This window comes from Salmo salar, chromosome ssa15, assembly GCF_905237065.1.
Source record: "Salmo salar chromosome ssa15, Ssal_v3.1, whole genome shotgun sequence".
In the NCBI taxonomy this organism is placed as follows: Eukaryota; Metazoa; Chordata; class Actinopteri; order Salmoniformes; family Salmonidae; genus Salmo; species Salmo salar.
The window spans coordinates 44,398,764-44,413,496 of record NC_059456.1 but is presented as its reverse complement, the minus strand read 5'-3'; the positions used below and the strand labels follow the sequence as shown (position 1 = coordinate 44,413,496).

Sequence of the window (14,733 nt, the reverse complement as noted above, 5' to 3'; positions counted from 1 at the left end):
CCAATTAGTAAGAAAAAAGTATATTTGTCTGTTTAAACACAGCATAAGAGTCTGTTTAACTTGCTCTTTAAACTATAAATATGCCTTCATTATAGCTAATAAAGAGGGTATTAAGGATTGGCCAGAACTACATTACTTATGTTTGCATAACAAATCACTTAAATCCTAATAAACCTAAGGCCTTACATAACTAATAATGCTGCTAATATGTGTACCTTAAAATAAAGTCAATGGTTTAATAGAAATGTGTTGACAAACATATACCAGTATTTTGAACCAGTTGATGAGATTACCATTATCACTGAATACAATGGCAAAAATGTATCATCCTTCTAGTGATCTCAGTAGACCATTTTATTGTTCCATAGAAACAGACAATATGGACAGACATTATGGTGTAAATTGAGCTGCTTCACATGGGGTGCTATTTCACATGGGGAAAGGGGGTGACCGCTCAGCATCGTGATGAAATCAATGTGCAGGCTCTGAAATAAACACAAAAATGTGTCAATACAACCATAAAACAGACTAATGCAAAATACTTAAATGTATGATGTTGTTCAAGTTTGTTTATTGATGTCACGTGTTACACTACCTACTGCAACAACATTGGCAGTAACATCTGCAATGTCATCTCTTATGAAATGTTGTTTAATACATCATAAAGTATAAACGTTTTGTTTTTATTGATTCCATGAATGTGAAAATGCTCATGTATTGCTGTTTTAACATGCAAATCTGCCATGTAAGTATCCCAATAAACTTGAACATGAAATGCCAAATAGAAAACATGTTGAACTTACTTCCTTTAACCGCTTTCTTTCCTAAGGTTAGAAAAGGGAGAAGGAAACAAAAGTTAAGAAGCAAAAGCATACATTATCCAAATGCAGGTGTACTAGCCCTGTACAAAGTTAATATGCTCAACTAAAAAGCCCATTCTGAAATTGTGGTAGTGTTCTGCTGCTGCATGATACAGTTTCTCCAATCAGTGATGTAGAGATCTTGTTCAGTTGCTAAAGATACTCCTCTTCAAGTCTGTGGCATGCCTTACCAACAATGAAAGATAATGCTTCACACATTATTGCCCACAGCCACCAACTATTCAAAAGAATGAAGTGTAGTACAGTACAACAGAACACTGTACTACGATTTCAGAGGTTTTGGTGTCAAACTTTTATTCAATTTAGCAGTAGACAACTCACCCCCATAAGAGACTTTGTAGTACAGGTATGTCATGACACCCAGGCCGACCCACATCTCCTGGTACGCCCCAGTGTAGTAAGGGCTCATCTTGGCCCACCAGCTTGTAAATACACGCCCTGCCATCTGTGTGAAAAACCACAAAATTCTGTCAAATACATTTATTTTCCAGGCAAAAAACAGGGGGTGTCCAACAATGGAAGGAAATTACCTTAGAACAAGTGTACCATAGCAGTACCACTACAGCTGGCAAGCTTGTAGTACGTGGGAGGTGAGAGACGCCTAGGTGAAAGATAAGTTATACAGCTAACGCTAGTTAGCTAACAAGCGACATGGTATATGCCCACGGAACAGAACCACCGTTGAAGCACAGAGGACGTCGCATGACTTTCAACCACATCTACCTTGTTAGTTAACGTTACCCAGTTGTCCTGATACATGGCTGTAAGAGTCAACTTAACGTTATCAATGCACACTAGCTAGTATGTATGTCTGTCAAAAGTAACAGCAAAAACTAGCTATCAACAATCACGCAAGGTTAGCTTGCTAAAATCCTGCAACTAACTGCTAGCCAGTTTGCTCGCTAACGTTAGGCCTCATGCAGAGGTTGTCGTCTTGGCTGGTACACGTAGGTAAACCTGATATATATATAAAAAAAAAACAAGGTAATCTGACATATTTAAATAATATTTTTGCACTATGTATTGGTTTGTAGGCATACTAGAAAATCCTTGTAGGCCTTACCTTCAGTATGTGATTCGCGGTGCGAAGAAGGTCACTGTCCAACGCAAACAACAGCCAACAGTGTGTCGCAGAGCGTAGTGGGATATCAGTTATCTTCTTTTGCCGCACGCAGAGTAGTAGAATGCACATACAGATTTAGCCACATCGCCACCCCGTGGTAGCCGCGATTTATCATCCAGCAAAAGCACTAGACCCACCGATAAAACAGTGAAACGTTGCTGTTCCATTACTTTGTCCAGTGATTTTTTTTGTCGACATTTAGAAAGTTTGCATAGGAAATAGACGTAACAGTTGTCTTTCCATTTAACTATATTGTCTCGATTAAGACAGCTAGAGGTAATTGTTTCGCAACACCAAAAAATAAATGATTGACTTGTGAAAACCTACAGTGTCGAATAAAAATTAGGTGGTTTAAGTGTTTCCATTATCCATAGAGGCTAATTGCACATTAATAAATTGACGACAGCCTGTATGCCTTCAGGATGGTTATAATGCAATATTAACTGGAGGAATATTTGCCATTTTCTAATAACGTATTACCACAGTCCGTGCCATGGTGAAATTTGCACCATGTTTTTGTTGTTGTTGTGACATTGCTTTTGTCAAATAAACTTTGGTAAATGGAAACCTGTCTCCTGTTACTGAGTGGACTAAATGCTTTATTCCCGAGAGGAAGAGGCGAAGCGCGAGGGATAACTAAGCCCAAAATCTGTCTTCTCTAGCAGGTGGCGTTATTTGAGTTTTTTTTTTTTGCTCACCAAGCTTGGAGGTTTTGAATGAAGGTCAATGTGTCGAGTTTGGTTAACCATTTTTTTATGGATTATTTGCTACGTGTGGTTTATTTGATCGAAAATCTTTCGTAATAATTAGGTTGTTACGAGTGTACTGATATAAGTAGGACACGTGACATCCCGGCAATTTAGAGAAAAAACACTTTATATTGTAGTTGTGCCTGATAATCACTAGTAGTTACCTGGTCGTCATAAACCCCGCCTATGTCTACAAATTATCTTCTTAAAATGTGATTTTAAACCTAACCTAACCACACTGCTAACCAAGTCAAAAAGCCCCTAATAATGCATCTCCAGGAGACCTGTGGATAATGCAGCTGGCTACCAATTAATTTTCTTTCAGTCATGGCTGGTTTAGGAATGTATTTGAATCACCAATACTAATGGTTTGAAAGAAATTGAATATATTTTGGATGGTCACCACCCGGCTGGCATGGGAATGTAAATTTAGCAAAAAAAGAAACGTCCTCTCACTGTCAACTGCGTTTATTTTCAGCAAACTTAACATGTGTAAATATTTGTCTGAACATAACAAGATTCAACAACTGAGACATAAACTGAACAAGTTCCACAGACATGTGACTAACAGAAATTGAATAATGTGTCTCTGAAATGGGGGGGGTCAAAACCAAAAGTAACAGTCACCAGCTGCATTAAGTCCTGCAGTGCATCTCCTCCTCATGGACTGCACCAGATTTGCCAGTTCTTGCTGTGAGATGTTACTCCACTCTTCCACCAAGGCACCTGCAAGTTCCCGGACATTTCTGGGGGGAATGGCCCTAGCCCTCACCCTCCGATCCAACAGGTCCCAGACTTGGTCAATGGGATTGAGATCCGGGCTCTTCGCTGGCCATGGCAGAACACTGACATTCCTGTCTTGCAGGAAATCACGCACAGAACGAGCAGTATGGCTGGTGGCATTGTTATGCTGGAGGGTCATGTCAGGATGAGCCTGCAGGAAGGGTACCACATGAGGGAGGAGGATGTCTTCCCTGTAACGCACAGGGTTGAGATTGCCTGCAATGACAACAAGCTCAGTCTGATGATGCTGTGACACACCACCCCAGACCATGATGGACCCTCCCCCTCCAAATCGATCCCGCTCCAGAGTACAGGCCTCGGTGTCACGCTTATTCCTTCGATGATAAACGCAAATCCGACCATCACCCCTGGTGAGACAAAACCGCGACTCGTCAGTGAAGAGCACTTTTTGCCAGTCCTGTCTGGTCCAGCGACGGTGGGTTTGTGCCCATAGGTGATGTTGTTGCCGGTGATGTCTGGTGAGGACCTGCCTTACAACAGGCCTACAAGCCCTCAGTCCAGCCTCTCTCAGCCTATTGCGGACAGTCTGAGCACTGATGGAGGGATTGTGCATTCCTGGTGTAACTCGGGCAGTTGTTGTTGCCATCCTGTACCTGTCCTGCAGCTGTGATGTTCAGATGTACCGATCCTGTGCAGGTGTTGTTACACATGGTCTGCCACTGCGAGGATGATCTGCTGTCCTTCCTGTCTCCCTGAAGCGATGTCCTAGGCGTCTCACAGTACGGACATTGCAATTTATTGCCCTGGCCACATCTGCAGTCCTCATGCCTCCTTGCAGCATGCCTAAGGCACGTTCACTCAGATGAGCAGGGACCCTGGGCATCTTTCTTTTGGTGTCAGTAGAAAGGCCTCTTTAGTGTCATAAGTTTTCATAACTGTGACCTTAATTATTTGCCTACCGTCTGTAAGCTGTTAGTGTCTTAACGACTGTTCCACAGGTGCATGTTCATTAATTGTTTATGGTTCATTGAACAAGCATGGGAAACAATGTATAAACCCTTTACAATGAAGATCTGTGAAGTTATTTGGATTTTTACGAATTATCTTTGAAAGAAAGTGTCCTGAAAAAGGGACGTTTCTTTTTTTGCTGAGTTTATTTCAGCAATAAGAGGGTGTGTCTGAAAATACCTGGTAGCCTATGCCAACGCACTTTTTTTGCCACTATTCCTAAGGGAAGGTTGCTGGCTTCCTGACCAAATGGCAACCCAGTGGGCATGTGGCATGATAAAGATGTCTTATAACCAGATCACAACCATATTAAGATGTGAAAAATAAGTAATGTAAAATACGTCTCATTTTGGTTGATATCTGGTTTATGGTTGAAATTTGATTGAACTACTGACCACTTACCTACTCAATTAATAGACACGAATCTATATAAACATGTGCATAGTGTTTGTGGGCCATGCACCCATTAGATATAAGACACTAAAACCGTAACAATTATTAAAATTGGAGTAATGTTCTTTTTCATCAGGGTTTGCATGATTCAGCTTAGCACAGTTGGCAAACAACAGCTGGCAGCGCGGACCAAAACGGATTAGGGTTTCATGGCATACTGTACCCAGTCATCACTCTTGGCCTATTCCGGTTGAGACTCAGGGGGCTTCATGCAGGCCGAGCTCTTCCCGAGTCTGGCAGAATCATATTACTTTGGGCTCCGGCTAATGATACTCAGGCCAAGTCCACTTCAGTTTATCCAGCCCAAATAACTTTTTCAGGAGTAGGGCCATTTGAAATGTTTATTTGGCAGGTGATGAAATACCAATTAAAAAAGCAAAGAAATGTGCTATATTTCACCTCCAAGTCATCGAATTTGCTAGATACAATGTGTCTCTGCGGTACTATAACTATCAGAGATGGTCCCTAATTTAGAGAATCTTCATGCCTATTGCTTTTACTAGCTAAGGCAGTGTTTTTCGTAGTTTGCAATTGAAAGGTGCACATTCATTTCCATAACATTTGTTCCAGGCTACCAGCATGTAAGATAAACATGCACAATAATACAGGATACAATTTGTGTCTCTGTGGTCCTATAGCTATCAGAGATAGCTATGTAGAAATAGCTCCACCAATTCCTGGTTGCTAAAATTCTAATAGTTTGGCTAAATGCAGTTTATGTGACAAAACAAGCAAGTATAATGTTGAGAATCCGTGTACCATCTAAACCGATGTGAAGTATCTTTTCCATAACCAAAAATATAGTATTTTCAGCTGTTGGAAGCTGGTGTACAAAACCGAAAGTAAAAGAAGCAAAATATAAACTTAAGAATTGGAAGCATAGAAATTGCACACACAGGACAGATCTACCACTTCTTAGACTTGCTTTCAATAAGAATGACAGATCTATAACTAATTTCTATGTGAATTTGGTCAGGTCGCCCAAAAAGGTACATACAGTGCCTTCGGAAATTATTCAGACCTGTTGACTTTTTCCACATTTTGTTACGTTACAGCCTTATTCTAAAATGAATTAAACGAGAAAAAAAATCCTCAGCAATCTACACACAATACCCCATAATGACAAAGCGAAAACAAGTTTAGAAATGTTAGCAAATGTATATATTTAAAAAAAAACAGAAATACCATTTTTACATAAGTATTCAGAGATATGAGACATAAGTATTCAGAAATTGAGCACAGGTGCATCCTGTTTCCATTGATCATTCTTGAGATGTTTCAACAACTTGATTGGAGTCCACGTGTGGTAAATTCAATTGATTGGACATGATTTGGAAAGGCACATACCTGTCTATATAAGGTCCCACAATCGGCAGTGCATGTCAGAGCAAAAACCAAGCCATGAGGTCAAAGGAATTGTCCGTAGAGCTCCGAGACAGGATTGCGTCGAGGCACAGATCTGGGGAAGGGTACCAAACATTTCTGCAGCATGGATGGTCCCCAAGAACACAGTGGCCTCCATCATTCTTAAATCGAAGAAGTTTGGAACCTTTGGAAGTTTGGAACTGAGCAATTGGAGGAGAAGGGCCTTGGTCAGGGAGTTGACCAAGAACCCGATGGTCACTCTGACAGAGCTCCAGAATTCCTCTGTGGAGATGGGAGAACCTTCCAGAAGGACAACCATCTCTGCAGCACTCCACCAATCAGGCCTTTATGGTAGAGTGGCCAGACAGAAGCCACTCCTCAGTAAAAGGCACATGACAGCCTGCTGTGATTTTGCCAAAAGGCACCTTAAGGACTCATACCATGAGAAACAAGATTGTCTGGTCTGATGAAACCAATATTGAACTATTTGGCCTGAATGCCAAATGTCACATCTGGAGGAAACCTGGCACCATCCCTACGGTGAAGCATGATGGTGGCAGAATCATGTTGTCGGGATGTTTTTCAGCGGCAGGGACTGGGAGACTACTCAGGATCGAGGCAAAGGTGAACAGAGCAAAGTACAGAGAGATCATTGATGAAAACATGCTCCAGGGCTCTCAGGAACTCAGACTGGGGCTAAGGTTCACCTTCCAACAGGACAATGACACTAAGCACACAGCCAAGACAACGCAGGAGTGGTTTCGGGACAAGTCTCTGAATGTCCTTGAGTGGCCCAGTCAGAGCCCGGACTTAAACCTTATCGAACATCTCTGGAGAGACCTGAAAATAGCTGCAGAGCAACACTTCCACAGCAACACACTTTACGACCCTGCCTCACACAGGAAGCGGCGCAGGTCCTAATCCAGGCACTTGTCATCTCCCGTCTGGATTACTGCAACTCGCTGTTGGCAGGGCTCCCTGCCTCTGCCATTAAACCCCTACAACTCATCCAGAACGCTGCAGCCCGTCTGGTGTTCAACCTTCCCAAGTTCTCTCACGTCACCCCGCTCCTCCGCACACTCCACTAGCTTCCAGTTGAAGCTCGCATCTGCTACAAGACCATGGTGCTTGCCTACGAAGCTGTGAGGGGAACGGCACCTCCGTACCTTCAGGCTCTGATCAGTCCCTACACCCAAAGAAGGGCACTGCGTTCATCCATCTCTGGCCTGCTCACCTCCCTACCTCTGCGGAAGCACAGTTCCCGCTCAGCCCAGTCAAAACTGTTCGCTGCTCTGGCACCCCAATGGTGGAACAAGCTCCCTCACGGCGCCAGGACAGCGGAGTCAATCACCACCTTCCGGAGACACCTGAAACCCCACCTCTTTAAGGAATACCTGTGATAGGATTAAGTAATCCTTCTAACCCTCCCCCCCCTACTATTGTAAAGTGGTTGTTCCACTAGATATCATATGGTGAATGCGCCAATTTGTAAGTCGCTCTGGATAAGAGCGTCTGCTAAATGACATAAATGTAAATGTAAATATGTTGTTGTTGTCTGGCAGAGGGGTTGGGGGGTTGGTGGCATTGGCCCGTTCAGCATAGAAAAGGGGCAGTTTCGGTAGTAGTGCCCCTGCCTCCAGTACACGTTGCAGGGTCGTGTTGATTTGCATTCTGATGTGGGGAGGTCGCCTTTGCTGATTTTACAGGTTATGGCTGTACAGGCTGTGGCCAGATGGCTCAGTTGGCCAGAGTTCCTGCACAGCTTGGGAATGCCGTAAAAGTGGACAGAGCCCCTGTTGTTCCCCAGGGTGATGGTGTAGGGTATGTGTTATCTGTAATACCAACATGTTTCAAGCAGACCACCATAGTCCCTGTGCCCAAGAACACAAAGGCAACCTGCCTAAATGACTACAGACCCGTAGCACTCATGTCCGTAGCCATGAAGTGCTTTGAAAGGTTGGTAATGGCTCACATAAACACCATTATCCCAGAAACCCTAGACCCACTCCAATTTGCATACCGCCCAAACAGATCCAAAGATGATGCAATCTCTATTGCACTCCACACTGCCCTTTCCCACCTGGACAAAAGGAACACTTGTGTGAGAATGCTATTCATTGACTAGAGCTCAGCGTTCAACACCATAGTACCCTCAAAGCTCATCACTAAGCTAAGGATCCTGGGACTAAACACCTCCCCCTGCAACTGGATCCTGGACTTCCTGATGGGCCACCCCCAGGTGGTGAGGGTAGGTAGTATCACATCTGCCATGCTGATCCTCAACAGTGGAGCTCCCCAGGGGTGCGTGCTCAGTCCCCTCCTGTACTCCCTGTTCACCCACGACTGCATGGCCAGGCACGACTCCAACACCATTATTAAGTTTGCAGACGACACAACAGTGGTAGGCCTGATCACCGACAACAACGAGACAGCCTATAGGGGGGTGACAGAATAACAACCCATCCCTCAACGTAACCAAGACTAAGGAGATGATTGTGGACTACAGGAAAAGGAGGACCGAGCACGCCCCCATTCTCATCGACTGTGCTGTAGTGGAGCAGGTTGAGAGCTTCAAGTTCCTTGGTGTCCACATCAACAACAAAATAGAATGGTCCAAACACACCAATACAGTCGTGAAGAGGGCACGGCAAAGCCTATTCCCCCTCAGGAAACTAAAAAGATTTGGCATGGGTCCTGAGATCCTCAAAAGGTTCTACAGCTGCAACATCGAGAGCATCCTGACTGGTTGCATCACTGCCTGGTACGGCAATTGCTCGGCCTCTGACCGCAAGGCACTACAGAGGGTAGTGTGTACGGCCCAGTACGCACTACCCTATGAATGGAAACAGCCGAACCGATGTTAGCAAAGCTGCACTGAAAGGCAAAATTTCCTCAAAAACACTTCCTCACAGCCTAAAAATCCCCACAATTCAATGGTGTGAGGATTTTTACACTATGGTTTTAAAAATCATCACAGCATGAGAGTTCTCACAGTTCAATTCAGGGTTAACTCTGGGGTGTGAAGACATGCGTTCCAAAATCAAGAAAATGTAGAATTTTTTTCTTTCACTTTGTTGATCAAGTTGTGTAGATCAATAGGATAACAATTCAATTGAATACATTATTAGATTTCATTTTAAGTCATCATTATGTAAACTTTGCAAGGGGTGTGTAAACTTTCACTAGGCACTCTATGTGCCCTGACCAAATTCATGTAGAATTTTGAGTTATAGATCTGTCATCCTCAGTGAAAGAAAGTCTGACAAATGGTAGATCCATGCTTTGTGTGCTATTTCTAGGGCTGTGAAAATTCCAGTATCGCAATATATTTTCCAAACTTGGTCCTTTAAAAACCTTTAAAAACCTGCTGTATGTAAAATATTGCATGCTATAGCTTGCCAAATAAATGTGACTGGATGACAACATGATGTTTGTTCCCAACATTAGGGGTGTTTTCCTAAAGAAGTTAAATCTGCTTTGTGTTTTGTTTCCTTGCCACGATAGTAACGAGTATTGCAATACTGGTATCGTCTCGCCCATAGCTATTTCTATGCTTCCCATCCTTAAGTTTAGCTTTTGTGTCTTTTTACTTTCGGTTTTGTACTCTAGCTTCAAACAGCTGAAAATAAAAAGATTGGTTATTGAAAATATATTTCAAAATGGTTTAGATTGTACAATGATTAGCTACACCAGGGAGTTTCAAACCTCTCCTCTGGGGTCCCCAGCTGTTCCATGTATTTTGACTATTCCACAGCAAGCATACCTGATTCATCTTGTCAACTAATCATCAAGCCCTTGAATAGGTGAATCTGGTGAGCTAATTCAGGTCTACAACAAAATTGTGAAACATCTGGGGGTTAGAAAACCACTGCTCTACACAACATTGCTCGTTTTGATACAAACTGAAATTAGGCAAACACAGCAGAGTGATTTCTACACATGGAGCCTCTAACATGGCCTCTAAAATGAAGGAAGCTTTGAGGGGATTGTTTAACTCTCTCTGACTGATGGTATAGTATTTTATTAGGATCCCCATTAGCCGTTGCTGAAGCAGCAGCTACTCTTCCTGTGGTCCACACAAAACATGACATAATACAGAACATCAATAGACAGGAACAGCTCAAGGACTGAACTACACACATTTAAAATAAGAACAATTGAACCAAAAAAAAGGTCCCACTGACAGCTACACACATTGCTGACTTACCCACACATCAGCACACATACAGTATATACAATGCCTTCAGAAGGTATTCATACCCCTTGAGTTATTCCACATTTTGTTACAGCCTGAATTCAAATTAAATTGCTTTCTCTCACCCATATACACACAATAGCCCATAATGACAAAGTGAAAACATGTTTTTAGACATTTTTGCAATTGTATTGAAAATGAAATACAGAAATATCTAATTTATATAAGTACTTACACCCCTGAGTCAATACATGTTAGAATCACCTTGGGCAGCGATTAGAACTACTGTAAGTCTTTCTGGATTGTATATATTTATTCTTAAAAAAAATTATTCAAGCTCTGTCAAGTTGGTTGTTGATCATTGCTATACAGCCATTTACAAGTCTTGCCATAGATTTTCAACCCAATTTAAGTCAAAACTGTAACCAGGCCACTCAGGAATATTCAATGTAATCTTGGTGAGCAACAAAAACATTAGGAACACCTGCTCTTTCCATGACATACACTGGTGAAAGCTATGATCCCTTAATGATGTAACCTGTTAAATCCACTTCAATCAGTGTAGATGAAGGTTCGTAGACGGGTTAAAGAAAGATTTTTAAGCCTTGAGACAATTGAGACACGGATTGTGTATGTTTGCCATTCAGATGATGAATTTGCAAAACAAAATATTTAAGTGCCTTTGAACGGGGTAGGTGACAGGCACTCCGGTTTGAGTGTGTCAAGAACTGCAACGCTGCTGGGTTTTTCCACGCTCAACAGTTTCCCGTATGTACCAAGAATGGTCTACCACCCAAAGGACATCCAGCCAACCTGACACAACTGAGGGAAGCATTGGAGTCAATATGGACCAGCATCCCTGTGGAATGCTTGACACCTTGTAGAGTCCATGCCTGACTAATTGAGGCTGTTCTGAGGGCAAAATGGGGTGCAACTCAATTAGGAAGGTGTTCCTAATTTTTTTTAAACTCAGTGTATATTTGGCCATGTGTTTTCGGTTATAGTCCTGCTGAAAGGTGAATTGGTCTCCCAATGTCTATTGGAAAGTAGACTGAACCAGATTTTCCTCTAGGATTTTGTTTTTGCTAGCTCTATTCCCTTTCTTTTTATCATAAAAACTGCCTAGTCCTTGCTGATGACAAGCATACCCAGAAAATGATGCACCACTATGCTTGAAAATATGAAGAGCGTTACTAAGTGATGTGGTGCTTGCCCCAAACATAATGCTTTGTATTCAGGACATGAAGTTCATTTCTTTGCCAAATGTTTTGCAGTTTTACTTTAGTGGCTTATTGCAAATAGGATGCAGGTTTTGGAATATTTTTTATTCTGTACAGGCTTCCTTCTTTTCACTCTGTCATTTAGGTTAGAATTGTAGAGTAACTACAATGTTGTTGATCCATCCTCAGTTTTCTCCTATCACAGCCATTCAACTCTGTAACTGTTTTAAAGTCACCATTGGCCTTATGGTGAAATCCCTCCGGCAACTGAGTTAGGAAGGATGCCTGTATCTTTGTAGTGACTGGGTGTATTGATACACCATCCAAAGTGTAATTAATAACTTTACCATATTTTTTTTACCCATCTATAAATAGGTGCCCTTCTTTGCGAGGCATTGGAAAACCTCCTGGTCTTAGTAGTTGAATCTGTGTTTGAAATTCACTGCTCGACTAAGGGACCTAACAGATAATTGTGTGTGTGGGGATGAGGTAGTCATTCAAATATCATGTTAAACACTATTATTGCACACAGTGAGTCCATGCAACTTATTGTGACTTGTTAAGCACATTTTTACTCCTGAACTTATTTAGGGGTTGAATACTTGACTCAAGACATTTCAGCTTGACATTTTTTATTAATTTGTAAACATTTCTAAAAACATAATTCCACTTTGACATTATGGGGTATAGTGTGTAGACCAGTGACACAAAATCGCAATTTAATACATTTTAAATGCACGCTGTAACACAACAAAATGTGGGAAAAGTCAAGGGGTGTGAATACTTTCTGAAGGCACTGTATGCCCAAGAGCTATCCAGGTCAGAGAGGCGCTGTACTGTGAGGTGTTTTAAAGCAAATTTTGCTGTTTGCTTGAGTAATTTGAGATAGAACGCTATATGCTGTGCGTTGCCTTGAATTCGTTATGGATTTGGGGACTGTGAAGTGACCCCTGGTGGCTTATGTCTGTCAGAGTGATATGTATGTTGATTATACAGCCAATTTGGAATATTCAACAACATTTCTCACAAAAACAAGAATTGATGCAGTCAATTTCTCCTCTACATTGAGCCAAGAGAGACAGACATGCACACTGTTGACATCAGCCCTCTGGGTACATTGAAGGGCAAGACATGCTGCTCTAGATCCTTCTTTGCGGCACTTTACCAGTATAACCGATACTTGTTTGGTCGACTGTGGTTTAAAAAATGCTGAGCATCTCTTTATCACAGACAAACCTCTCCCCATCTTTACAACAATTTAATCAACATGCCTTGACCATGACAATTTAGTTTAAGGTGACACCAAGAAGTTTAGTCTCAATTTACTCAACAATCTCATCATTCATTACCAGATTCAGCAGAGGTCTAAAACATAGGAAATGATTTATACCAAATACAATGCTTTTAATTTTAGATATGTATAGAACATAGGCATGTTTACCTAGCTAACCCAATTCCAATAATTTGGCATAACCGATACAGACCTGATCCTTTTCCCAAAATGTCAGCAGCAGAAGACCACGTGGAATTGGGGCCTCGTTAATAAAAATAAAAAAATGCTTCAATTTCATACTAAATATGTGCATAAGATCAGTTCTCAAAATGTGAGTATGCATGATTTATAAAATGTTTGTACGAATGTATAGTGTCGTAAATCAACCATAATCTTTCATTTATAAATCAGACATTTTTGTAAAATTGAGTGCACATGCATGAGCATTGCAGCTCCGCTTGGTAAACACCCTTCACTCACCATATATAGTAACAAGTTACACATTTATTTGCTATATAAGGCTATGGATTAGGACAAAAATTGACAAAACAAGGTCATTTTTCAAGATTTTCTCCACGCCACCTTCATCCAGTAGCATCATTTGAAAGATGGATTTCTCAAAAAAGATTTTATACTATTAAATACAGTTGAAATTATATTAAATGTTTCACAATGATCATAAATATTCAAATTGACGGCCATCATGTATTAAATGTAAGATGGATTCATGGCATGGTGATTTCCGTTTTGTTACATAAACACTGTGGAGGCAACTGCAACCAACAGGCAGAACATAATGCATGTTAGTGCAGGGGTGTATTCATTACAACAATTCCGGAGCAAAACATTTTACAATAGAAACCGTTTACTCCAAACAGAAACCATTTTGCAATGAAAACGAGTTACTATTGGACAAATTCAGTTCGGTGCCACCCCGTTTCTTTCCGTTTGCTTCTTAAACATTAAATGGTGTGTGTTGCAAGACGCAATGAATAAACCTCTGGATTTCTTAAAACGCTACTAACGGGAGATGACAAAGTTTGAGAACACCTGCTCATTCAAGGGTTATTCTTGATTTTACTATTTTTTACATTGTAGAATAATAGTGAAGACATCAAAACTATGAAAAAACACATATGGAGTCATGTAGTAACAAAAAAGTGTTATATTTGAGATTCTTCAAGTAACCACCCTTTGCCTTGATGACAGCTTTGCACACTCTTGGCAATCTCTCAACCAGCTTCACCTGGAATGCTTTTCCAACAGTCTTCCCACATATGCTGAGCACTTGTTGGCTGCTTTTCCTTCACTCTGCGATCCAACTCATCCCAAACCATCTCAATTTGGTTGAGGTCGGGGGATTGTGGAGGCCAGGTCATCAGCCTGGACGTGTGTTGGGTCATTGTCCTGTAGAAAAACGAATGATCGTCCCACTATGCCCAAACCAGATGGGATGGCGATTCACTGCAGAATGCTGTGATAGTCATGCTGGTTAAGTGTGCCTTGAATTCTAAATCAATCACAGTGTCACCAGCAAAGCACCCACACACCACCTCCTTCTCCGTGCTTTATGGTGGGAAAGATCATCCGTTCACCCACACCGCATCCCACAAAGACATGGCGGTTGCAACCAAAAATCTCCAATTTAGACTAAAGACCAAATTTCCACCGGTCTAATGTCCATTGCTCGTGTTTCTTGGGTCAAGCAAGTCTCTTCTTCTT

The 14,733-nt window shown here is 41.6% G+C and overlaps 2 protein-coding genes across 3 annotated transcripts in view; both read right to left on the bottom strand.

Annotated features, from left to right (window-relative positions):
• Positions 1–322: 322 nt before the first annotated feature.
• Positions 323–2,086, bottom strand: atp5mj (ATP synthase membrane subunit j). Its single transcript, XM_014144682.2, has 4 exons — positions 1,945–2,086; positions 1,203–1,326; positions 804–824; positions 323–485 (listed from the first exon to the last, which is right to left on the bottom strand). Exons 1-4 carry the CDS (start codon positions 2,071–2,073, stop codon positions 472–474), a joined length of 288 nt encoding a protein of 95 aa, XP_014000157.1. The 5' UTR covers positions 2,074–2,086; the 3' UTR covers positions 323–471.
• Positions 1,335–14,733, bottom strand: part of sgpp1a (sphingosine-1-phosphate phosphatase 1a) — a 55,628-nt gene continuing 42,229 nt past the window's right edge. The window contains exons 3-4 of one of the 2 annotated variants that reach the window (XR_006759189.1): positions 13,219–13,222; positions 1,335–1,760 (exon numbers count right to left, since the gene is read on the bottom strand). The gene's annotated coding sequence lies outside the window, so the exon portion shown is untranslated. The remainder of the gene's footprint in view (positions 1,761–13,218; positions 13,223–14,733) is intronic. The other variant, XR_006759188.1, reaches the window with a different exon arrangement.

Bases quoted from the DNA above. Each gene is read 5' to 3' on its own strand.
- atp5mj (XM_014144682.2), bottom strand. From the start codon at position 2,073: ATGTGCATTCTACTACTCTGCGTGCGGCAAAAGAAGATAACTGATATC. The intron at 1,327-1,944 runs GTAAGGCCTACA...TTTTTCACACAG, and splicing joins CCGCGAATCACATACTGAAG to ATGGCAGGGCGTGTATTTAC. The intron at 825-1,202 runs GTGAGTTGTCTA...TTCTAACCTTAG, and splicing joins CTACAAAGTCTCTTATGGGG to GAAAGAAAGCGGTTAAAGGA.